The 25,628-nt window shown below is 43.7% G+C and overlaps 1 protein-coding gene across 2 annotated transcripts in view; it reads right to left on the minus strand.

Moving 5' to 3' along the window:
• Positions 1–25,628, minus strand: part of wdr27 (WD repeat domain 27) — a 62,310-nt gene that overhangs the window by 9,411 nt on the left and 27,271 nt on the right. For both annotated transcript variants that reach the window (XM_035399412.1, XM_035399411.1), the window contains exons 23-24: positions 17,751–17,853; positions 11,261–11,359 (exon numbers count right to left, since the gene is read on the minus strand). In XM_035399412.1, coding sequence (XP_035255303.1) covers positions 11,261–11,359; positions 17,751–17,853 — 202 coding nt within the window. The remainder of the gene's footprint in view (positions 1–11,260; positions 11,360–17,750; positions 17,854–25,628) is intronic.

The following is a 25,628-nucleotide window of genomic DNA, read 5'->3' on the forward strand; positions in this document are numbered from 1 at the left end:
TAAAGTTTGGAGAGGAGTTCACGATGACATGGACCATGAAAATGACTGAAACTCATTTCAGTAACCAGGAAACCTCACAGACTTAACTAAAAGTTGTAAATTTTACAATGTAGTCTCCTTACAGTACAAGACATAATGATACCACAATAGACTTGAAATTCAGTTTGGCGTTACTGTAAAATTGCATACATTCTTAAGGAGGAGTCCCCAAGGCAAAGTATGCATTTACAAGGCTCAGCATATTGACTCATACAGATTGAATCGAACATTATGCTAATTTTGCCTATGAAGACACAAAAGCGCATGCACACACACCCGCATGCACTCAGTTGTCAGAAAAACAAATTCATATGCTTTCAACAGGGCTATATTTGCTTTGGTTTCCAGGATAATCCCATAATATCTTCCCTATTTACACTTATAGCTGCTGGCTCTGCACAAGAGCGAATAAAAAGGAAATATATCCACTCGAGCCAAACATTAGATCAACAGCAATTAAACGTAATCAGAAGCAGCACTTTCCCATCAGGCCAAGTACTGGCCGGATCATTTCATACCAGGGATGAAAATTCGCACCCGCACAAAAATGTCTGAATGACGTTTCTGAAGCAGAAACATTTGTGCCTTTGGTCCCGGCTCCACGGGAGGTGTGTTTTCATGGCTCAGGGTCAAAGCAGACTTTAACACGATGACTTCCTGAGATTCCTTTGTCAACAAATAAAATGGCAAGAACATCTCGACCCTGTAAGTATTAGTTACAGAAGAAGAAACAGGGGTACTTATTTCTAATGGAGACACATTGACACAAATTGCCCACGCTTGTTAGGTGGGAATGTAATTACATTGGGTAGCAAAGCAACGGAAGGTGTCCATGACATTGGTCAATAGCTGAAAGGACCGAGGTAAAACGAGCCTTTAAAGCACAAAGACACAGGGATGTGCCGCTGTGCTGGGAAGACAGGGAGCTGTAAGCCCCCCCGCCCACCACCCCCACCCCCCCCCCACCCCCACCCCACCGGCATCACTGCTGGAGTCTTACTGACATGCTGATCCAAGGCCAGCTATGATCAAAGTGCAATAACACCCCCCCCCTGACCTCAGCACCACATAAAAAAGGCAGTGTTTCACCAGCGTAAGTCTATTAAAGTTTGTGGCGGGAGGGCTAATAGATACGATGGTAAAATCTGTGGAACGCATGTGAAATTCATGAGGGTGTTTGTATGGGACGTGTTACCGGATGTCAGGCTCCCTCCCCTCGTGCCCAGGGCTGTTTGAGACCCAGGTTTGCCCGCCTGGTGTAGGCCTTTCCTAGGTTTGGTTCTACACGCATGCACTGTCCTGTGCTCACAGTGCTGTGTGAGCGCTTCCGAACCAGCGCTTTTAAGAATAGTGAGCCAGGGCCGGAGTCCTGTTCTGATTGGCTCAGCCAGCAGGCGACCAGGCACAGTAACTGAGCCTGCACTTCCGTCATGTTTAACCATGGTGAGCGCAGCTTCTGTTGTGCTCGGAGATTAATACTGTTTGTTCTTGTGCTGATGTCCGCTACCATGCTGTCATTTCCCTCTCCGTAGACTTTCAGTTGAGATTTGGAGCACATATGTGTGAGTTTACCTTTGCCCCGCTCCCCCCCATAGTCATTTCATGGGCTGAGATCTGAGGCTTGCCGTGACCCAGTAATGTCAGGTGTAATTTTTTAGCGGGCAAACGGCGGGATGAGCTAGGAGCGTGTCGGCCCCCATCTCAGCCCCTCCCAGGCTGCAGACACCCCCCCCCCCCGCCCCAAAAAGACACACGTATCTCTCACATCTGTTTTCTATGCATCTAATTCTTGCTCTCATTTCATGTACACTTGTGTACCAATGATCCCTGCCCCCCCCCCCCACCACATCTGTACGTAAGGTCTGCCCCCAGAGTCTGTACATACTATAAAGTAGAGAGTAGAAAACTGGACCGTTCTCCCCTCCATCCTCTTATTCAAAGCCATTGATTTATTTACAGGTGGAAACCCTTCCCAGCCCTGCCCTACTGAGGGGACCATAAATCACGGGTGACGGCTGTCTGGTGGTGGGAATCCCCGTTTTACGGGAAGAAGACAGAACACTTTCTCGTACGGTATTTGGGTCAACACATAAGTTCATACCACAGTCAGACCAGATCCTTGACTGTATAGATCATTATTACGACCCAATTACTCATCTTTATCCTGAGAAATTTACAGTGCAGACTCATATATCTTCATCAGGTCCCAGAGCTAAGGTCTCTGTGCTTCACGGGTAGCTTTGATCCAGTCTGAGGCAGTGCTATATCCCCCACCCTGCACCCTGCCAGACCCCTAAAAAACATGAGAACTGCAGAGAGAGAAGGAGGTAAACAGGGGGAGAGGGAGAGACAAAGGGAAGGAGGGAGGAAGAGAAAGAAAAGAAAGGAAGGGGAGGGAGAAAGAGGGAGGGAAGGTAAGAGACAGACCGGGAGAGGGTAAACCAACTTCTCAAATTTAAGAGAAAGAGGGAGTTCTTGGACTTTTTTTTTTCTAGAGCAGGTGAGTCTCGTCTCTGATCTGGGTGGTCGGATATTTACGGGAAAGACAGTATGATGCAGAGGGGGAGACGAGTGAGGAGGCCCAGCTTTCTACGACCGGCATCCATATCCGTCCCGCCATTGGAGGAACCCGCTTATGCAGTCAGCTTCCCCATCCAATCAGCAGTACGGGCAGTGGTGACTAAGCGCACAGGAACCTAGCTGCTCATTCTGTTTGAAATTTCTTCTTTTTTAAAATTTTGTTTATAACGTCTGACATTTGGACCTGATAGCCCTCTCAATTCCAATATTTAAAAAACACAACTGTTGCAAAATCCTTACAGTGTGGAAAATATGAAGGCATTTTATTTTTCCCTCCAATTACTCACAAGGCTCTAGTTACAAACTTGATTAGCTGACCATTTTTACCCCTTGGCAACACATTTAAATGGCCCACGGGTTCATGGGTGTACACAGAAGTTGGTGGTCGTGAATTTTCAAAGGCAATTGGCAAGAAATTCCTTTGATTGGAGCTTTTTTATTAACAATTCAGCACTCTCTACTCTGTAATTTCATTTATGTGAACTATTTAAAGGTCCATAAAGGATTCAGCCTAGCTCCGCCTACTACACAATTCTGAAAAATGCACCCTTGGACGGGTGGAGAAGCTGCATAAAGTATTCTATATGAAAATTATTTGTACAGCGTAGGCTCATGAAACACGGATAAAACTGTGAAACAAGGCCTTGAAGATCAAATATGAACCAAGATTCAGCAATTACATGCCCTATTGCTCACCCTAAATGTTTTCAGAAAAGTATTTTAGTGAAATAATTCATGGTTGATTCTATCATTATTTTGTCACAAATGTGACATATTAGCAGTTACTTTTTTTAAAGCATATTTTCTGTCTTGGAAATAAGCCTTTCTTGGAAAGGTCCCCACAAACCTACATTTCACAATATTTTCAGCAGATGTGCAGCAGATCTATAAGACAAGTGAAGGGAGTTATTTTTTTATTTATTTTGCTCTCGCCTATTGCCCTTGCTCATCATTATACAGAAAGCTGGCCTGAACATACATACGTGCATACGTGCAAAGAGATGAGAAAGAGGGTATCCCAGGACAGACAGAATGAAGCCATGCAAGATTCTTGATGTAAGAGAAGCCATCAAACTCAGCCAATCCCACTTGTGCTCGAATCTAAAGAGGAAACTCTGCTGTGAGAGAGCTGTGCGTGCGTGTACACGTATGCACATATGTATGTCTTGTATGTGAGTGTACATGCATGTGTGTGTATGTGTGAACTATGTGTTAGTATGTGTGCGTGAGTACGTGTGTATATGTGAGTATATGTGTGCATGTGAGCGTATATGTGAGTATGTGTATGTGTGTTTGTGTATATGTGTGTATGCGAGCGTATATGTGGGTATGTGTATGTGTGTTTGTGTGCATGTGTGTAGGTTTGTGCATATGAGTGTATGTGCACACTGGGCGGTAGTGCCCTCTGTTCCTCATGCAGAGTGGTGAGAAGTGGTAAGTGAATCAGCCACTCTCTCCTGCCCCAGCTCTGGCATGGAGGGAGCTCAGCTCAAAGACTGATGCCTCCCAGGGAAGACTCTGCTCTTGAAACATCAGAACAATGAACTGCTGGTCCAATGACCAGCTTTAATAAAGCTCTCCTGCGATGTCGAGCATTTTCCATCCCCCTCAAATGGCATACGTTCAAAAACCTTTTTCTATAACAAAGGTTTTTAACTGCACAGATCTCTTGGTAAATCTATTTATTAAGCCGGTATCAGAATGATATGTGATGTGTATAAATAATGAAGGCTCTGGAATGCATTCTGCTCAAGGAACCGTCAGCGGTGTCCTTGTAGATGAAGGGAAGGACTAACGTTTCTGCAACGTATCACTGTTTGCCTTTGGTTTCCGTCCAATAAGCCAAGTCAACGCAGGAGCCAAAAGATACATCTACAGATGTTTGCGCAATACAACTTCACTCTCTGAGAAATAACTCAGCCTCCCTTCGTCCTGTAAAACTGCACGTGTCCATATGGTAATGCATAAAGAAAAGGATTTGATTTAATAAATACAAAAAAATGCTGAGAACTTTGGAGTCAGAAAAAAAAATCTAATAAAATACATGGCTCCTTTTCAGAAGGAAGGATTCTTTGTTCCTGCCATGTTAAGTCACGTACGCTCTCCTAACTTGATGCTGCAGACTCCTCTGACTTATGAAATATTACAGACATATTTCTGTTAGGCATCTCATTTTCCTCTACCTCTTCCAAATCCATAAGCATTCATACTCGAAAACAAGCAAACGGCTATGAAAACAAAGTCATCCTTCGTGGCTTTGCATGATACACAACCACACGTACGCTGATGTTTCATCTGTCCTGAGAAGTAGAACGTCTCATATTCCTTAGGTTGACACTAAGGTTAACATCTTTAAATAAGACATCCCCCCCTAACATCCCACAGAAAATAGAAAGGAAAGAAAAAAGCCATATTTACACTCCTCTACTTACATTTACTGGCTCTTAAAGGTACCCATAAAATACATGTATATGCCAGTGAATGTATGATAAAGGTCCCTGGCACCACTAAACGCTCCACTGATTCATACCACTGTGAGCTCCCCCTGCTACTCTGGTGAATGTGAAGAGAAGTGAAGCATTTTGCATGTTAAAGTAATACAGCACATTCAGACTGAAAGCTGGGCTTAGAGGCCACACCACAACATGGAGACAAAAGCAAAAAAGTGACCTTTCAGAAGCAATATTTCCTGCCACTTGGAATCTGAGCAAATCAGAGTGAAGGGCCAGAAAAGAAAAACAGAGGAGAACAGGACAGGAGAGGACAAGAAAAAGAAAGGACAGGACAAGACAAGAAAGGACAGGACAATACTGGACAAGACAAGAAAGTGCAGGACAGGACAGGACAAAACAAAAAAAACACAGGACAAGACAAGACAGGACAGAACAGGACAAGAAAAGAAAGAACAAAACACAATTTCCAAACGTATCCAAATCAAACTCTTTGTCATGATGAAAAAAAAAAAATGGTTTAATGTCTTCCCAGGAAACAAAGAGGTTTTATTAGCATTGTTGAAACAAGGGCAAGGGCTTCCTCAGGCCAACGGGACAGTGTTTTTGGATGATGGAGTATTTTGCTTTGGACATGCTTCATGGAAGGGGAGACATCAGGCATTCCCACCGTTGGGGCTCTGACAGCCGCTGCTGCTGCTCTGCTCCTCTTTCCCATGATGGCTTTTCAAGGCAGGGAAGGCATGCTTTTCCCTTTTTTACCTTCAGTAATTTTTCCTCCTACAGTCGCCATTAACCAACATCTGCTAGATATTACTGTTAAAATACGGCAACTGCCAATGTTCTGTATGGCCATGAGCAGAGAGAGAGGGCATTCTTCAAACAGAGAACTATTCATCAATGCACTTCAAGAACACGCATCACTGACAGCACATCTTCAAGACAATCGACTATTTGAAATTGCTCTATGTGAAATTATTATAGCACAAAGAGCATAACTTGCAGTGTATTTGCATGATAGCTAGCATTGCCTCTTCAGGGATCTTAGCTGGGCTATGGGCAGTAAAGCGATTCCCTGAACTCTGCTGGCATCATGCTGCCTCCGTAGTTCTTGTGCAGACTTTCCATTCCAAACCACTTATCTGTTCCTGCCAGAAGAACCTGGTTATCTGGCCTCAACTTGGCACTCTTGACAAATTTACCCATACACCCACGTCCACGCACAAGTGCACCCAGACATTCGTGCACAGAAATGTAGCACCCTGGGGAACTTCACAGGTAATGCTTCATGCTGCGCAAATAGTAAAAAAACAAACAAAACCCACCAAGATACCTATTTGTCATGTGGAGAAATGAGCTTTAATTTAAAATGAGGTCTCAAAAAGAACATGAAGCACAGCCAGAGGAGAGAGAATGACTCACAGTGCACATGCTCATATTTGTTACAGCCCAGACTGTTAAGTCTTCAGGAAGAAAATAAACAAGGATAAAAAATTTTCGAAAATAATTTTCAGTAAGTCTTCAGTAAGTTACTCACAGTGAGCGGGTTTATATATTACATCTCTAAAAAAATCAGAAAAAAAGACAATGGCTATTTGAGCATAGGATGACCAAGAATATGGCTAGACGTCCAAGGCCGTCTTGAAGGCAAATGGCTGATTGGCATATGTTTTTCACATTTTAACAACGTCGTTTGTCTGGATATATTCTATATTTTTCCACAGGATAATCCAAGCCGAGAAACAAGGGATCCCTTCACTCTCCCTCCTTCTGAAAGTCTCCCCCGGGGTCCTGAATTATGCGTGGAGGTTGCGGTTTCACTGTACATAAACTCCCATGAAGCTCCACATGAATCAGCACGCGGCGCGTGAGGCTGTCTGGCCTGGCGGAATGCGCCGGAGTCAGAGTGGAGCCGGCGGGTGACCTTACCCAGCGTGGCTTCGCTTCGCTTACGTCTTACACCTCGCGTCAAGACGCCCGCCGAGCGGGGATTTACTGAGCCGCCTCAGGGTTACGACTGCTCCTCAAGGAGGAACTGGTTAAACCCCTGACAGCCAATCGCAGACTGCTTACTGTAGGCCATGGCACGGGTCACTGCACAACACGCCAGCAAGGACCGCTGCGCACACTGAGACATGCGGAATGGCACAGTCACACAGGGACACAGAGAACTGCACTCAGACGCAAAGAGCTGAACGCACCGCAGTCTCTCACATAGACACTGAACCCAATGGCAGTCTCGCACGTTGAAACGCACAACTGCACTTGACACATACACTGGAGTTACTGTGAACTTAGCATGCACTAAAACATTGAGAACTGCGCATGACTTCTAACACACAAACACGAAGTGTCCGACCCCAGGCCTTGCTACTCCTGATCACAGACACTCAATCCATCTGGCAAGCCTGTCATGTTGGGGTTAAACTGAGGGGCAAACAATGGAACCGCTTTTCAGTTGGACTGAAATAAATAGTCTTCGGTTCAAAACAGGTCATTGTGTGTATGCAGCCAGTCACAACAGAACGGGTCACAGGCTGGCCGTTAACAAGGGAGTCAGAGACGTGCTTGGACAGAGTGCAAGAAATCTAAGCCTACACATATGTGTGGACGGGTGTTCAGCACCACCTCCATTAGCTATGAACAGCTCTACAAAGGCACCAGAGTAGTACTTCCATAAACTGTGTGCTTCAGTTATTACCTATTGCTTTTAAACTGTAAAATGAATTGGTCAAATGTCACTCATTCAATTTTCCAAAAGCGTAGTTTCACATTAAACAAAGCTAAGCTACGCTACGCTACGCTCTGCTAAACGCTAAACTAAATTAGCTTAAAGAGGAACTGCAAAGATTTACTGAAATGCACATTCGAGCGAGGCGCCCTCAGCGTTCACAGAGCGTTCCCGAGGACGGCGCTGCTGGGACGGTGTCGCCAAGGTGCTCCCGAGTTCGCCCACCTCCCCGCGACTCGGGGAATGTGTCCTGGAGGGAATTCACGGAACTCGGGGCATGCGAGAATCTAAATGTGAAGGTTATAATGATCCGCCTGTGTCTGTCTGAACAGCACATATCGCAGCACCAAAGCTGCCGTCTATATTAACAACAATAACAACAACAACAAAAAGGTGGAGAAAGGATGGGCTGTGGAAACAGGAAGGGAGAAGTCGGATGATCTAATATATCACCATCTCCCTGTTGCTCTTTTGCCTACACGCTGTTGTATCAATACACATTAGACCATGGAGGGAGCAATCCCATTGGTTTATTACAGGGTCTTATTACAAGAAAATCAAATCAACTTTATTTCTCATTCCTCTTCTGTTTAGTCTTCATATTTGTCTCGCATACACCCTCTCTTTCTTACTCCCTTTTCATTCTGGCATTTCTTTCCTTTTCACTCTCACTTCATTCTCTTGATGAAAGCCCTTTCCTTTTTCATTTTGCTTCAAAAACTGTTTTTCATTCCTTACATAAAGAGTAATGGACCTGTTATTTAGTTATGTAACCGCAACAAACACCGTGCATAATCCAAACTTCCACAGAGTACATTCAGTTCAAAAAAAGCCGGGTACAAATATCTGTCTGTTTTTCCAAGTTTGTTTGGAGTCATCTTCTCTGATAACACAACACTTAGTCCGTTTGATGCCTTTCACAGGCAGGGACACCTGCAATTATTCTCTACAGAACTCCCACAGAAACCTTCATAATTTACATCTGTAATGTCTGCCTTTTAACCTTCTAGAAAAAATAAGATGAACAATTCAGAGAACGCAGATGAATCAATTGTGGTGACTTGCTCAACATGGCCACATGACAAAAGCAGTCATGTTGTTCAAATTAAGTAAGAAAAAATACTAGAGAATGGTTTTGTATGCTATAGTTATACTTAGTTGTGAAGGTTCGAAAGCTTCCGAAAAGTCGCCTTTTTTGTGTGGATCTCAAGGGGATCCACACGGGCCTGAATGCCTGTAGTAAGACGCTGACTTTAATGAACGAAGGTTCGACCTTGGAGTAACGTAATATGCTCAGCTGGCCACATATCACTCTCCAGTTGTGAATGTCAAACACAAAGAAGAAACTTGGAATAATAAAAAAAGAAAAAAAAAAGTTAAATTCTTTCAGACTTATGCCATACAGGCTTGTATTAAATTGATTTCAGCTTTGTACATGAAAAAAATTGGGCTGAAATGAGAGTTCATATTACAAACCAGTTTACTGGGACAGTGTGGAAATTGGGGCAAGTCAAAATATGCTTTTTTCTTCTTGTGTGTGCTTCATACACTTAATTCCAGGAAGTCCAACCTTTCTATAGCATGCATTTATGCATTCAACTTGGTTCCTCTCCAGATGTCCTTCAGTACCCTCGATTCAAATGATTAAAAAGAAACTTGCTCTCCTTTCATGCACAAAAACACATTTTTAATCTATTTTTCTCTGCAGTACCTGCTAGGCTAACTTGTATTTCAGATAGTAAATGGGGTTTTTGGAGGGCTGCTGGTGCTTGACCTGAGAGCTGGTAGAGTCTACCCTCTTAAATTGCTGGTTAGCTTTTTCCCACTTTGACATCCCTCAGGAAGTCACATTTATTGTCACATTCCTATTAAATGACTACTGAACCCATGGCTCTGACCCCCGATAAGACTGAAGGCCACAACACTGTCTTTGTTTCAGGTTTTCATCTCTGAATGCTTTTCACGAAAGCAGCGCTGCTGCTGCTGCTGCTGCTGCTTGGGGGGATGTGCGGTTTATGCTTAGCTAAGTTTTTTCCTTCTGTAAAGAATGCGGCTCCGGCAATCTCTTCTGCAGATAGACGGATCCCGGAGTAAAAGGTCTTGGCACCCCGACGCGCTGCCGAGTCCAGGGGTTCCTGCTGAAGGGGCCTGTCTTTTAGGAGCGAGTCATTGCTTCTGCAGCTGGCTCTCAGGGCCTGAGAGCGACGACGCTGCATGAAGTCATCGCTGCCCCGCGCTACGGCGCTATTTTAAAGGTGATGATGGAGGCCAACCGGTGATGGGCAGGATATGGAGACTACAACATGGAGGGTCAGAATGGACCTTTTCCATTTCCAAAAACGTTTAGCCCAGCTCTCCACCAATCCAAAGGCACGTCTAGCCAGAGCTTGCCAGAAACAAGGATGTAGAATAGCGTGAACTGTACCTAGAATGTGTAATCGTCTAGAATGTGACCGCATGCTGTAGCATTAACATTTGCCTACACTGAAACTAAGGGGTTGAGCCCAAACCATAAAAAACAGCCCCAGACCAAGGGGTGTCCAGATACTTTTGGTCATATAGAGTACATGCTGACGAGGTTGATACGGCGCAACAGGGCCACATGTATACACTTCACGGAAGTGGTGTGTGGTCAGAGGTCAGCTGTGTTCCTCCTGAGCCAGCTTTGTGGCACGTGCATTTTACAATTTGTCACCCACGCGACCGCCGGATTTGGTTTGGGGGGTACTTACACCCTTCGTTGGCACACAAATAACATTCCTGGCAGAGTGGAGAAAAAGCAGTCTGCTTGTACTTGTGAGGCCTGACATCTGACTGGAGCTCCCTAAGCCCTGAGAGGGCCTGTGCAGGGTTTGGAGGGGTGCGGAGTCGAAACACTGCTGACTTTAGACGCGGGTAGCGTGGAGAGCTAACAGGGCTGTGACGGGCGGAGCAGAGGCTCACTCTGGTGCGTGTCTGGCGGCTGCGGCGCATGCTGAATGGCGGGCGGGGAGGCTCGTGCCGCGGCCCCCGGCCCCCTCCTTGCTCTGTCAGCGCGCTCTTTTAAAGCCCCAGCGGAGAGCGCCGGGGGCTTCCTGGCTGGGCCACCCCAGGCGCGGGGGCTATCACAGGGATATTGGGTTGCATGCTACACCCCCCCCCCCTCCTGACGGGGGCCCTGAAGCAGGGATTCCCTCCCTAGGAGGGTTTCAGGCTACTCACTTCTCGTTCAACTGGAAGCAGGAAGCAGGGTATGTTGTCTTATTCTTCCATATCAGGTTGAATTCTGGTCTGCTAAAACATTCTACTTTGTTCTGAACAACACATTCCAATGATTCTCCACCATTACTATATATAATACATATTTTTTGTTTAAAGACACCCCTGGTCATGTAAAACTGAAGAAGAGCATGGGAGAGTGAAGGAAAGGATGATGGAGAGAAAGAGGAAGCCAGCGGTGGCCTGTGAGAGGAGCTCATACCTCAGGTTTGGCGGGGTTGAAGGCCACGGTCAGGACGGTGTCCGAGTGCCTCTGGAGCTTGTGCAGGTAAGTGCAGCTCCGGACATCATAAATGTAGGCCTGCAGAAAGAGACGACAATCCTTATCAATCAACATGCATTCACACTTTTCAAACCTTCAATTAATCATTAAATTAACAACACTTAATTAACACAATTAAACATTGCTATTAATATAAATCCTTGAAATCCAGTGCTAGCTGTAGGACAGCTCGACCATGTTAAGTGGCTGGCCATTTGATGCAATCCAGACTGCAGCTGAGCTGGATAGGTGCTTTTCTTTTCAATGCACTTAATGCCGTTGACTAAAAACATAGTGGTTTTCTTCATTTAACATGCCACCAGTCAAGGTGAGTCAAATGGGTCATTGGAAATTTGGCCATTACCATTTTTGTTTCGCTGGCAAATAAAGGCAGCTATGTAAGGATGTTCTGCTTCCCGGTGATACTTTAAACTACTCACTCAACCTTTATACAAAAACTTTGTAGTGCCGGGAGTACACTTTGTTTTTACGGTTAGGATTCCCTCTGCATCTCACTTGCAGTATAACCAAAACTTCCAAGTAAATTCGCCTTGAGGGGTTGGTATCTCCAGCAGATTTAATGACCAGGATGTTGATCATTTGTCACAGAAAACTGAACTGCCATGGAATAATCTGGACATAGTTTGAGCATAATGAGTTTGTTTGTGGCTTAGCCCACATATCAGTAACATATTTTGTTGCTGCAATAAAACTTTAAACCATCTGTCTCTGTCCTCACTCCCCCAAGTATCAGCTCAAAGTGTGTATACACACACATGCATGCAGGCACACACGCACAAACACACGCACGCACACACACCCATAAGTGCACTACAATACAAATGTCTTGGCTTGGCGAATATGGCTATTTTTGCTGTCCCTGAAGTATTCAAATACATCACTTTCAGCAGTGAAAAGCCCATAATGCATCTTCAATGCAAGAAAAAAAAACTAAGCTTTCCATTATACTAAAAAGGATGTGAGAGAGAGCGAGAGAGAGAGAGAGAGAGAGAAAAAAAAGAGAGAGAGAGAGAGCGAGAGAGTGTGTGTGTGAGAGAGAGAGAGAAAAAGAGAGAGAGAAACCCTTGTCAAAGACACACAGACAGCAATTCTGCCATCTGCCGCAAGCACAGATACATCCAGATGCCGAGCTGTTTGTTACCAGACCACAGAACTGTGGAATTCCTTCAGATGTTTTCCATTAAGCTTCCCTGAATGCAGAGTGAGGCGGGATGAGAGGTCTCACTGGAAAGAGCCCACCAGCGCCGCCTCAGCGCCAGGCCGAGGAATCCACGAGGTAGATAATGGCTGACAGAGCCGCCCGCTCTTCAAAGCCTCCTTCGTCTTCACGAGCCCGGCCGCAGTCCTGCCACACCCCACAAATCTCTTAATTCCCTCATCAAACAACCCTCTGGCGCAGACTCATTTTTTTTTTTCTGACGAGATGAAAACGTGGATGTCCAAATCTCTGCGATCTACGTGTTTATTAGGCCAAGAAGCGAGGGTGTCAGCGCTGAGGCCTCTCATGGCAGCAGATCAATCTTTGTAACTACGCACACAATCTGGCATGATAAGCGGACAACATGGTTCAACGCTGTCCTTTTGCATCACTCGCAGCTCATGAAAAGCAGATCAGAAAGCTATGTCCCATCAGGCTTTGGCCCATTCAGTAATTCTGACAGAGGTCGTTCTTCCTTGACAATCGGATGAATACTAAATTACAGGTAGACGTATGCTCGATTAGCTCTACGCTGCACATGCTGTGCATTGCTAGCTGTGGTGGGCAACAGGTGGACAGATGGTGAGTGCTCCCATTGGCGTACATGAACAGCGCACAACATCAGCAGCTAATCGAACAAAAGCAACCTAAGCCTTTGCTAGGGCAGCACAACTAAAACGCACATCGTACTAGGTCCCCCCCTAACAAAACCAAAAAAAAAAAAAAAAAAAAAACTGCTCATATAAGTACCCATAACCCAACTTCACCCCAATCACACTCCTGGGACACATGAGATACAAATCCTTATGTAGGCCTATAATTTAAAACCTATGGCCGATACATTTGCCATTTGCCAACATGCAGTTTTCTCTATCCCTTGGGAGGGGCAAGAAAAAACACTTTGGCCGCTGCTATTATGCAAAGGCAAACTACTAAAGTACACTGGTTGCAATATGCACATGCTGAAATGTAAATGATAAAACTTTAGAGCATGAGCTCGGAAAATAAGCAGTAGTAATAACAAGGAGGTTCCAATAAATATTTAAAATAAACAAATACTGTAGAACCTCAGAAACAAGAACCTTCTGGTTCCTGTGAAACCATGCAATGTCTGTAACTCTGAAAGTTAAGTTAAAATACATGCATCTTATTCATTTTCTGGAATGGTTATTTGCGGTACGTGAGCTATAAATTGTTTCGCAAGTTAAAAACCAATAACCATAAATCTGAAAGTAGGGAGCATGGTGTTCCCAACAGCAAAAGTGAACCGAGAAGCTTTCATTTAATCAACTTAGTCAAACTCACAATTTGTGCCCCTCTTTAACTTCATCTCGAGTCCATAAATAACCTTACAGAAAAGCAATATACGACATGTTATATATTATCACATATTATATATTGCCTATAGATAGAAGAGAGAAATGCACTATATGTATTTTACATAACAGATCACTTTCTTGGGAGTCCATGTACCAAAATAGAGTTACACTTCACCCCCGTTTTAGATTTTCCCTGTTTGGGGTGGAAATTCAGTAATATGAACCTGCTCTTTTCTCCCTGAGATTGTCTTGTGAAATATTAAGACAAATACAAATGCTCCTGGCTTCTGCAGGTCTCAGAGCGGCCACAAATAACGGTGAAGGAGCTCACTACCGTGCACATTCCCACTTCCAAAAAATCCTGGAATCCTTCAACCCTTCCACAACGCGAAGGCCAGTCCCACAATTAATAACAGCTATCAACATGCATATATTATAGCACTACTTTTATAGCACACGGCACCTAAGAGGAGAGCCGGATCCAGGAAGAGGAGAAGTCTTCCAAAAACCTGGCTCTGTCAAGCGAAGCGTGTTTCAGGTTCACCCTGGAAAAGTTGTTAAGGCCATTTTCCCTCTTGTCTCACTCTCTTTCTCTCAAAAAGAGATTAAACGAAGGTAGCATTTTCTTTAAACTGAATTGTGTAAACATATTTTGTTCCTTCTTGAAAATTTGAAAGAACAAAAAAAACCTTGTAAGGAGCCAATTTGGGTACAATTAAAACAGATTTTGTATCAGGCAAACAGGGCTGGCTTTTTTACTGGAAAAGCCTGACTACAGCTTCTTAATGTAAATCTCAAAACATACCGACAATATACAAGGAATACTTTTCATGGTCAAATTCAGGCCTCAAGCCATACGATCCTTCATGTCCGATCAGCAGGATGTTCGAAAGCAAGGTTTTCTTACATGCCATCTGCACGGAGTGAAATCCAACTGTAGATACTGTACATACAGTAGACACTGAACAATGCACAGCACAGCACAGGGCTATGGATGAGGAAACAGGACCAAGACACACTGAATTGATTCAAGAGGCATCTGGCACAAAGATTTGGCAGGGGAAGCTTGCTTCCATTGAATGGGGTTAAATTTCAGACATACATCACAGCTGAGGGTATATAGAGAGAGAGAGAGAGAGAGAGAGAGAGGAGAGAGAGAGAGAGAGAGAGAGAGGAGAGAGAGAGAGAGAGAGAGGAGAGAGAGGAGAGAGAGAGAGAGAGAGGAGAGGGAGGAGAGAGAGAGAGAGAGAGATGCTGGGGATTTGGGGTCAGTGGGTCTGCAGGTACGGTGACCTGCCAAGGCCGGGGAGATTTACGCTTGCAGAGAGTTGGGTTGAGCGACGGCATCCAGGTCTGCATTTCTAATTACGAGCGATCTCCAGAAACTCCGCTCTCGGAGAAAGTACACTAACAACACACGCAAAGTTTCATGTTGTCAAAAAAGATTTTTAAAGTGGCAGCCACTTCATCATGCTCCAGAGCTCCTTGCTTACTGTATTTATCTGTGACTAGGTCTATGGTTCCAAAACTCTAGGTCAGGCCCTCTTTTGGGAATAGGAAATTCTTCTAAGCCCACCTTACACACCCACACACCCACTAACCCACATCCGCATCCTACACAGTACTTTTTTCCTTCAACCCTCACCGTGCCTGTCTGTTGTCTTCACTACCCCTCCAACCCTGACCCCACCCCACCCCCCCACCAACTTTGGGAGTCATTGTGGTTTTTGGTGAGATGTTTTATTATTTGGTGTTTTGTAGTTTAATTATACCAGCAATGTGTGTCCTATTCATTTTATAGTGAATATAATATAAATTACCAATTTTTTCACATGGCTATTTCGCAATTATTCATACGATGGTGCCATGGCAACGCAAATATTTTTTTTTATCGTCCAATGCAGCCACTTGAAGTGAAAATGAACTGAACAGAGAGAGAGACTCAATGTCGCCATGAGAAAGAAAACAGTGAGGGATAAAGAGAGACAGAATGGGAAAGGCTGTTGGATGAAAAGTAGAACAAAAGGGAGGACAAGCAGGAAGAAAGGAGCAAAAAAAATAAAAAGTATCTTGACAGACACTGAACGTGTGTGCTAGTGCCCTGGTACAGTCCTGAACAATCCTCCACAGTACATGTGGGAGCAATCTGAGGAGTTTCAATTCTTTTTCTCTTCCTGTCTCTGAGACTCACAATCCTTTACTGGCTGGCTTTAATAACCTACCTCAGTGCATCAATACCAAACAGGAATCTATTCAGGCATGTATGTAAAAAAAGAAAAAAAAAAAAAGAACATATATTTTTATAAGAACATACACGTCTAAAGTAAAGTGGCTCAATGTATAGTTTATAGTATATCTCCTTTTTCATTCTGGCTGAAGAATTGCTTTGTGTGTTTGACAAGGGTTCTCTCTCTCTCTCTCTCTCTCTCACACACACACACACACATTGATCTGCTCTGTTTTCCTCTAAAAGGAGTTTCCCTGAGCTGTCAGCAATTCCCTTGTCCAAATAAAATTGCAACATGCCTGAATGTCAAACACCACTCTCTTGGGCAAATTATTCCTCATTGATGGAGGAGGGCAATGGGTTATACTGCTTATATGAATGAAGGGATAAGTTGGCTTAAATTCAAGAGAGGCAGACAATACCAGTGCTGCAATATAAAAAAAGAAGTACTTGTGTTTCTTCCAATTACACTCTGATATGGCAGCACCATGAATCTAGAAAATAATATCTACCAAATTTTCAAAAGTAAAGCAGCAGGACACAGGGGGAATGACCTGTTGGCAGTGTGAATAAGGCAGAATCTGGTGTACGCCCCTGTTGACTAGACTCCTGAATGGAGAATTGCGTTTTTTTATTTTTTTTTAAAGCTCGTCTGGGATCCCTGCTCAAAAAAACAGTAACACGTCCAACAGGAGCTATGGTATGGGGCCCAGGAAAGGGCTTTCAGCCAAGCCAGAAATGGCATAACGCATATGTCATGTCACATCGCTGTCCATGTATGCCCTACAAACTCGACAGCAAGGCTCGTCCTGTCATAAGTCACTGCTGTCCGCCAGTGCTCCTCATGTACTCACCTTGTGGAGCGGTTAGGATCACATAGTAGGTGTGTGTGAGGGTGGTTTTGAGACAAATGCGCTAAAGTTAGCTCTTTGCACCAAGCTGTGAGAAGAACAGAAGTGGTCTTTTAAAAGCACCTAGCAAAAAAAATCTGCCTTCCTTCTATTTCAGAATTTTAGTACATGAGAAATAAGGTCCGTGAAGATCGAGGGAGTATTTTGATTTGTCCAAACTGGGCTATTCACTCACCGTAGATTAAATTACTTTTAATTCATACATATTTATAGTTTATTATATACGCTAGTCGGCACAGAGGGTTGTCTGCCTAACTGACCTGTTATATAAAATGACAGTGGTGCGACCTCAGACCTCTACTCAATGTGTTCAGTCTGATGTCACTTCCCCTCTCTACATTCAGTTCCTGTTCCTGCCTTCAGTTCACACAAGCAAAGTTTTTCCATTGTGAGGTAAGACACCTGATGTCCTATCAGAGCTGAAGGTGTGCAGCCCGTCTGGCCATTCAGACCACAGTATGGCACTCGCTCTCTTTCACAGGCAGCAACAGACACTGACATTTGAAATATGCAGACAAGAGTAAACTTGGAATGGAAGACAAACCGTACCGTGAGGAGAGAGCGTAAGGCCTGCATCCTGTCTAAAAGGTTTCCCGCAGCACTGAGGCAAGGGACGATGCAGAAGAAAGTGAAAAAAGCAGGAGGAGGAGGAGGAGGAGGGTGAGTGACAGCTGGGAAAGGTGAGTAAGGAGGTTATGAGAGGAACAGAAACAGCAGCAGCAGTAAGGCACAGGGAAAGCGCTGTGGGACTCACGCAGTTGTCCTCCGAGCCGGTGGCGATGTAGCGTCCGCAGGGCGAGAAGGTGGAGCTGCACGGATGACAGCGATTTGTATGGCCCTCGTATCGACGCACACACCTGGGGAGAAAGCGACAGAGAGAGAAAGAGAGGGAGGGAGAGACAGAGAAAGAGAAAACAAGAGAAAGATAGAGAAAATATTCACAGATAAGAAAAACATATTTTAATACGATGTAAATATTCCAAAACAAATTTCTCTCCCTTACAAATGAACAAAAGCTGTGAGACCTATTACGAAAAGGTAAATACTCCATGTTTTTGCCTGTCACAGCCTGAGGGACAGTGAGTAAAACATCTCACCAAAAAAAAAAAAAAAAAAAGATTTTATTGAGAGCATTAAAAAATTTAATTAATACAGCACAATATAGTATAGTAATAGTATTTAGTAGTTATTATTTAATAAATGTTATGTGGCTGTCATTTAGATGTTATTATTGTTGGTTATTTTTAAATATGTTCTTACTATGGTTGATTTTTGTTATCACTATGCTTTGGCAATATGTATTTTTAAATATGTAATGCCAATAAAGCATTTAAATATGAATTTGAGAGAAAGATAAAGGGAGAGAGATTCAGAGAGAGAGAGAAAGAAACATCACCACAAGAACACCTGTAGAAGTCTCCTCGGATCCAAGGGTTTAGATTCTGGTGACGAGCTGTACAATATATGTGAATCATCTGTTCCAGCAGATACCGTTTCATTTGATTTGTGTCACATCACTAAAAGCCTCCAAGGCAGTCCAAATGAACAGAATGCTACCGTACCTGAGGGATATGGTCTGTGAATTCAATAACAGCAGATAACACAGTGCACTTAGGGGCCGCTCATCTCTGGCAATTCTACTGATCGGAGTAATGCTACATTAAACAAAATCTTGACCAGAGAGAATGTGGCTTTATTATCTGGGGCACTAAATTGGTCCCACTTGGACACTTGGTCCTGGTCAAATGGTCCTGGTTGCCCAGGACAACATATCTGCACCTCATCTGCTATAAAAACAGAATGAAAAATGAGTTTTGATCACAGACTCAGTTAGCATGAAAAACCACCAGGGATTTGACTTGCGACCAGCCGTGAGAGGAGGAATTCCTTCTGCTGACTCAGATTAAATGCAGGAAACAGACAAGGGTATTACCTCCGACCCAACTGTTATGCTCATCAATTTAGGTATTAGGCATGGAACTGCCTTACCATGAAACAAACAAAATTCTATCTAAGTAATTTCTCTATTTGTCGAGATTACATTAACAGTACAGCAAATTATACAACATGTATCTTGAACTATTTAATCTGTTGCACAATAGTTAATATAATTGCATATTTGACCATTTGTCTTTCAGTATTTTAATAAGCGGTGGGTCAATGCAAATGAAGGTAAATTTCATAGAAGTTTTGTAAATGAAAAAATGCAACATGTTGAAGCATTGCGCTTCCTTTGTGATCATAATGCACACAAAAAAAAATGCACAAAAAAAAAAAAAACCACGGTATTCAAAAAACATTTACAAAGGTACACGTTTGCAATTAGTGGCCGTTCTCAACTTATTTTAGTAAATTCATACCATAAATGTTTCACAGAGAGCAATCAGATTTGACACTTAAAAGGAAAGAGGAAATTTACCACCAAAAGTCACAGTTAGTGAATTTACCCCAGAATGTGTTGGGGGAAAAAAGTGATGACACACAAGGTCTTAAATTCTCCATAGCAAACAAGAACAGCATGTGCAAAAATGATCACGTCTTCAAGATGCACATTAACACAACCTGGAACTCATCGAAGCCTGGCAGGGACACCATCAAAGACAGTCGCACTCACACAGGCCACAGAGATGCACCGCGGAGGTTCGCTGCTTCTTTTGTACTGTTTGTGATCCCGTTTTCTGGGTCAGTGCGCAGAGAACATGTTTTGGCCGTGCGCTGAGAGGGAGAGATACAAGCTCAGTCCAGGAATGCGTCTGTCGAGCAGGCTGCGCCTCATTACCAAAGGCGAGTTCTCCTGGGTCTACAAGGTTTCCAAAAACCAACTCCATTGATCAAAGGCACTCATCAAACTAATTAGCAGACTTCATACTTTCTTCTACAGGTCTAGAAAAAATTCTGTATCAAAAAGCAAAAAAAAAAAGCGATAACCTTCCTTTGGTCCTGATATTGATATATCGCCAGAGATCCTTTCAATAAAAATTTAAATTCAGACTCAGTTTTTTTGGGGACTCGCTTTTCCCTGTTTTTTGGTCCAAACCTACAGAAACAGTGATATCAATCATATTATATTTATTTAAAAATAATTAGCTTCTAACTAAACTGCTAATTTATACTTTACATTTTTGCATATATATATATATATATATATATAGAGAGAGAGAGAGAGAGAGAGAGAAATGTACATTCTTTTTAAAATTTTGACTTGGTCTGTAATGTTCTTATTGAGAGTCAACTAGGGAAACAGATATGAGCTTGTGTATGCCAGCTAAACTCATTCTTCAGTATTGCAGCATTTCCGTAAATCAGGCACCAGCTCTACAAACACAAATTACCCTAATCTGCAAACGATCAGATTAGCATTTGGCGGGGGGACCTGCCCTTTCAAACTCTGAAGCAGAACCATCGCTCTCATAACCTAATATACCCAATATACGGGATGTATCTGAATGGCTTTAATAATACACTTGTGTTCAAGATTCTGAAAGCGTGCTGGAGTATATTTAGGGTTGAACATATGCGTACGGCTATACATTCTACAGCTGCTTTCAGTTTTGCCGGATTTTGCTCAGAACACACACAGGAGAGGTGTGCTTGACCATTGCTTTATATTCAAAGCAGACAGTGAGTAACGCTGTATTTCACTGGGAAGATGCTGCTTTCTGCTTGTGCAATGTGTTTTCGTGGAGACTGAGGAGGCTAGCCTCACACTTAGCAGCGAGAAACCAGCAGACAAGTATGACAATTTAATGGGCTTTAACTCACTGTCCTCCCCCCTGGAAGGGGTCCGAGGCTACATCATCTCACGGAAATGCGGTGAAGCCACAAAATACATGTGCCACGTTGTGGACTGTCATTAAGGAGTGCGGAGCAGGGTAAACAGTGGTCATTCCAGCGGTCATCATAGCCTGCAGCGGCCAACATTCAGCTGTAAAGAAATAACAAATTTGAGAACCCACAGGATATTACTCCATTCTTTGGCAGTCAAGGGCCATTGGTCATTAAGTGATAATGAAACCATGAACCAGGAGTTTCCACTGAACAAGGTATCCCTCTCAATTGTGGTTTTTGCTGTAGGTCCGCAGTTTAATTGCTGAAGTTTAGAAGGCACACAGGGAATATTACCTCTTGCGCGAGGCCCATCTTTAACCGGTCATAAACCAGAGATTTGCTTCTAATGAGAGGAGAACTCCATTAAGAGTTTTGTATGAGGCACGTGGCCATATAAAGGGATTTAATACAATTTGTTTGCATTTTACAAGTCAGTCATTCATCATCAATGTTTATGGAGCAGCACAATAACACAATAAATTAACTCCCTTAATAACACTATCCAGACTGCCAAACAATCATTTAATTCCTTCCTTCCACCCATGAGAAAACATGCTATTGACCCAGCCAGACAAAGCTAGAATATAAATCTAAACGTCAAAATAAATGGGTCAATTAATTCCACTGGTGTTGTCCTATGTGAACGCCACAGATGAACCTCGCGCACGCGCTCCTATACCCCAGTCTGATCTATCAGGCCTGTCAGTGATTTAGATACGCCCTTTATTACAAGCCAAGCCTGCCTGCTTCTCATTACAATACAAGATTATAGCGGATAAACAAAATTACTTTAATACCCCTATATTTCCTAGGTATTTATTCAACCGTTCAAGCAAAACAAACAACGATCATGCACATTGGCTGCCGCGCTGAACCGCCAATCTCATGTCTCCGTTTCCACAGTTACACAAATGCTTGCTGATGTTTTAGTTTTTTTTGCCAACCGTCATAACGTCACAACCGTGCATGGAGGGACACAAGCAAATGAGCAAAAGAAAAAGAACAAACTTCCAGTTCACAAACCTGTCAGCATAATTAAATATGACAGTGAAAACATGGGGAAGACCAGGAGTCAAAGCAAATCACCACTGACCCATAATTTAAGGGAATGAGGAAAAGCCAAAAAATACTAACAGGTATGCTACCCATTGTCAATACATGCATGTGCGCAAGGGTTTCTGTCATGGGCTTAGAGCTTGAAGACTGAACACCAGCAAAGGCATCCCTGGTCTTGGACTGCCAGTGATGTTTCAGTTTGCGTTACATCCAAGCCTGATTGCACAGTCTGAATGGTAAAACGCTGAATACCCCTAACACACGGTAATCTATTAGGGAGTGTAACAAAAACCAGGAAAGTGCGTGGCATGCCACAACCACTGCTTCCCCCTGCCTTAACCAACTTCCTGAGCTTCAAATAATTTTCAGACAGTGATTTCACATCTGAAGGCAGGCTGTGCACCATTGGGCTGGTCTCACGAACAGCGATTAAACTGGATCAGGGAAGCCTACGCTCGGATACAGCCACGAGAACCCGAGTCCAAACTAACTCCAGCGGAGCCCAGAACTCCTTGGTGTACGGCCAGTAGAAAATGGGGCAATGACCGAAGAACCAGTGCTGAAAACACACCCTCCCCCCCCCAGCCTCACAATGCTCCACAGAACAGGGCCTGGTCCAAGGCTCATTCTCATTTTTAACTCAACAGGGAGCCTTTGGCTTCCCACTGCAACACACTCAATCCAATGTATATATAACAAATCCTCCGATAATCTTTTGCAAAGTGAACAGCTGTGGCCAAACATTTCCTATTTTTCTGTTTGACCTTTTCTTTATGCTGAGATGATGTCACTGAAGCATTTTAACGAGGCCCGTGGAAAAATAAAACCTTGCCTGCTCTTTGGTACGCAGTCTATTCAGGTGCTGGACATTAGCGTGCAGCTACAGTCCTGAGAAAACGGAAAATATGAACTGAGCAGCCACCATTAAAGGCAGACCGTGCAGGATTTTGTACTTGAAAATATTATAAAACAACCATGCTAAGGCATATCTATGATGCACTGGCAATCTATATTTTTACTTAGTTTCGCCAAATTTGTGCACCTTCTACCTGTATTTGTTATTCTAAAATGTGTTTGAGACATTTCTGGGCCTGGCACTATTTTTTGTGTGGGGAGGGGTGGGTGTGGCTACAGAGCCTGTGGTTTGAGATCAGATTCCAGAGAAGCGTTTGTTGCTAGTTAGCTGCTGCAATGGCAGATGCTAAGAAGATAACTAGATACAGCAAAGCAAAAAGACAAGCAGACAGGGCTCATTTAAAAACTAGAGTCAACCTTGGAATTGCTTTTGCCAAGGGGATGAAAAGTGACACAGAGTTGGCCTTTTTTCTGTTGGACCTGTAAGTAACATTACTTTTAGCTAGCTAGTTATGTTAGGCAGCCAGATGGCCATGGTTGGGTAGCTTTTGTATTGATTTCTGTTCTCCCCCCAAGATGTCTTCCCCGCTATGAGAACTGCTGTTACTGTTTATAGTTGCAACTTAGCTAGCTTTAATTCACCAGCAATTATTTCAATCGGGAACTGAATTGATACAGTATGCATGCTGTTCTGCAACGTGTAGCCAACTTCACTAACAAAGCTAACAAAGTTGCAAACAAAGACTTTTGTCCTCATCAGGGTTCACTGATAACAAAACACAGCATAACTGCCCATTGTATTTAAAATGCATACTGTTCAGATTTAGGGAATTTCCAAGGCAAATACGAGATGGAATTTCACACAGATCCATTCAAATGAAGCATCGCGCGCGAGTCCAGCTGAAAACTGGCGTGTTGCAAGTCCTCGCTTTCCTCTCCTTTCTCCGGAGCCGATGACTGACAAGCGGAAAGTGAATTTGAGGAGGGAGGCCCTCGGCGCAGATAAACTGCACCGACTGTAGCTCCTTCCCATGGAACAACGGCGTCAAGGTGAAGGAGGGACAGGGGAAGAAAGGAATCTTTCACACGTATTTCTGCGGCGCACTCTGCGCGGTTTCCATCAGCGCGGGCGGTGAGAGCGGGTCGCTCGATGACAGACCGCAGGACCCAAACCTGACCGAAATACGACCTGGAAATAAGGTGCAAATATTTATACGGGACAGAAGGAGGATTTGACAGTATCTGGGGCCTGGAGACAAGTACGGAAAGAGACTCAGACTGAAAGAATGAAAGCCAAAAAAAAGACATTTTTTTACTTTGCCAAGAACCCAAGTAAAACTATTTTAAACACTGGTGGCTGCATATTCTGTGCAATATCCTTCATTAAACCTTATATGGTTATTTATGCACAGAATGGGAGTCGTCTCATTTTCTTTTGAATTATCTGGCAATGACAAGGAGCATTTTTAATGGCGTATTACATATTACTTACTGAACATAATTACATTATTTTTAGGACAGCTCAGATCAGCCGTGATCCATATATGTTAATTTACATTAGACTTTGTTGTATTTATCAGTTATACAGCTGGAGACAGTGTGAGGTGGTCGAAATTAATTGCTTAGTAGGTAGGTATCCAAAACTGGAAAGAAAATGGCACCATTACTTTCTGAATCCAGTGCCCTGTCCTCCACTTCACGATAATCAGACTAATAAAGTTTTGATTCTGATTCCATGAACAATGAAAAAGCGTTCCACACTCCACAGAAGGGCCCACAGTCGAGTGAAACCAAATGCTGTTCCAACAGTGGGTTAAGCTGCACTCTCTTTTGCAACCGGCCAGCCAAACAGCCCTGCTAGGATGTGAACTGTCTGGCCCTAGGCAAATACTCCTGCCCTATAACATTTGACCTTTACCCTTGCCAGTGCAGCAGGTCCAACCAGAGACTGCTTAACAAAAACTGAGACCCCCGTTCAGGTGATGGCCACCCTCTTAAAACATTCATAGGCAGACGGAACATATTACAGCTGCAACTGATTTGAATTTTTGGCCATATACAATTTACAAGCAATGATGTCAGTCTTAATAAACGTCCAGGAGCTCCTGACTTAACCACAGCTCTACATATAAAATATGACATAAAATATATAGAGTACAAAACCTCTTTTCTAGTACTATATTATGATTGCTTCACCGCTTCTAACCAGACAAGACAGAGAGCTGTCTCATGTGATGTGGGTCACACAGAACAGCTCAGGGTCCCATAGCTCTTGATATATATCTGTGGATGTGATGAGGCTGACAGATTGATGTGGTTGACCCTAAATGAAAAATCATTATAAATACCTCTGCGATAGGCTTGTCAGTAAGTTCACCTTGTGAGAAGGCTTTAAATTGCAAATACCAAAGTTGAGACGTCCTACTTCCTTTTTGCACGCACGATACGAGTCCCTCTTCGCACACCGGCCGCCCAGAAGGCCGACACGTTGCTAAGGTACGCAAACTCTCGGAGCAGTCTCTGTGTTTTATGCGACGGTGTTAATGAGAGGAAGCAGTGGTCGAGCTGCTCCCGCTCCCACCTGACACATGAGGGAAGTGCAGGTCTTGCAGGGTCAGGGGTGAGTGGTGAGTGATGTGCTGGAGGGTGTTGTTTCTGTAGGAAGAGCTCCCTGGGATGCTGTAACTGGGTAGCGGGAACCTGCCCGACTCCCTCCCCGGACGCCGCCCCCCTTCCCCCGATGAAAGACGTTCTGGTCCCTTATGATATAGCAGACTGAACGTATGTGTGTAGGTATGTTGGTTGTGGAGTTTTGGGATAGTACCTTGGAGTAGGGGAACCACATACATATGTAGTTCAGTACATTGCATAAATATTCTTGGAATCAAGACAT

The sequence above is a fragment of the Anguilla anguilla genome, chromosome 18 (genome assembly GCF_013347855.1).
Source record: "Anguilla anguilla isolate fAngAng1 chromosome 18, fAngAng1.pri, whole genome shotgun sequence".
Taxonomy (NCBI): domain Eukaryota; kingdom Metazoa; phylum Chordata; class Actinopteri; order Anguilliformes; family Anguillidae; genus Anguilla; species Anguilla anguilla.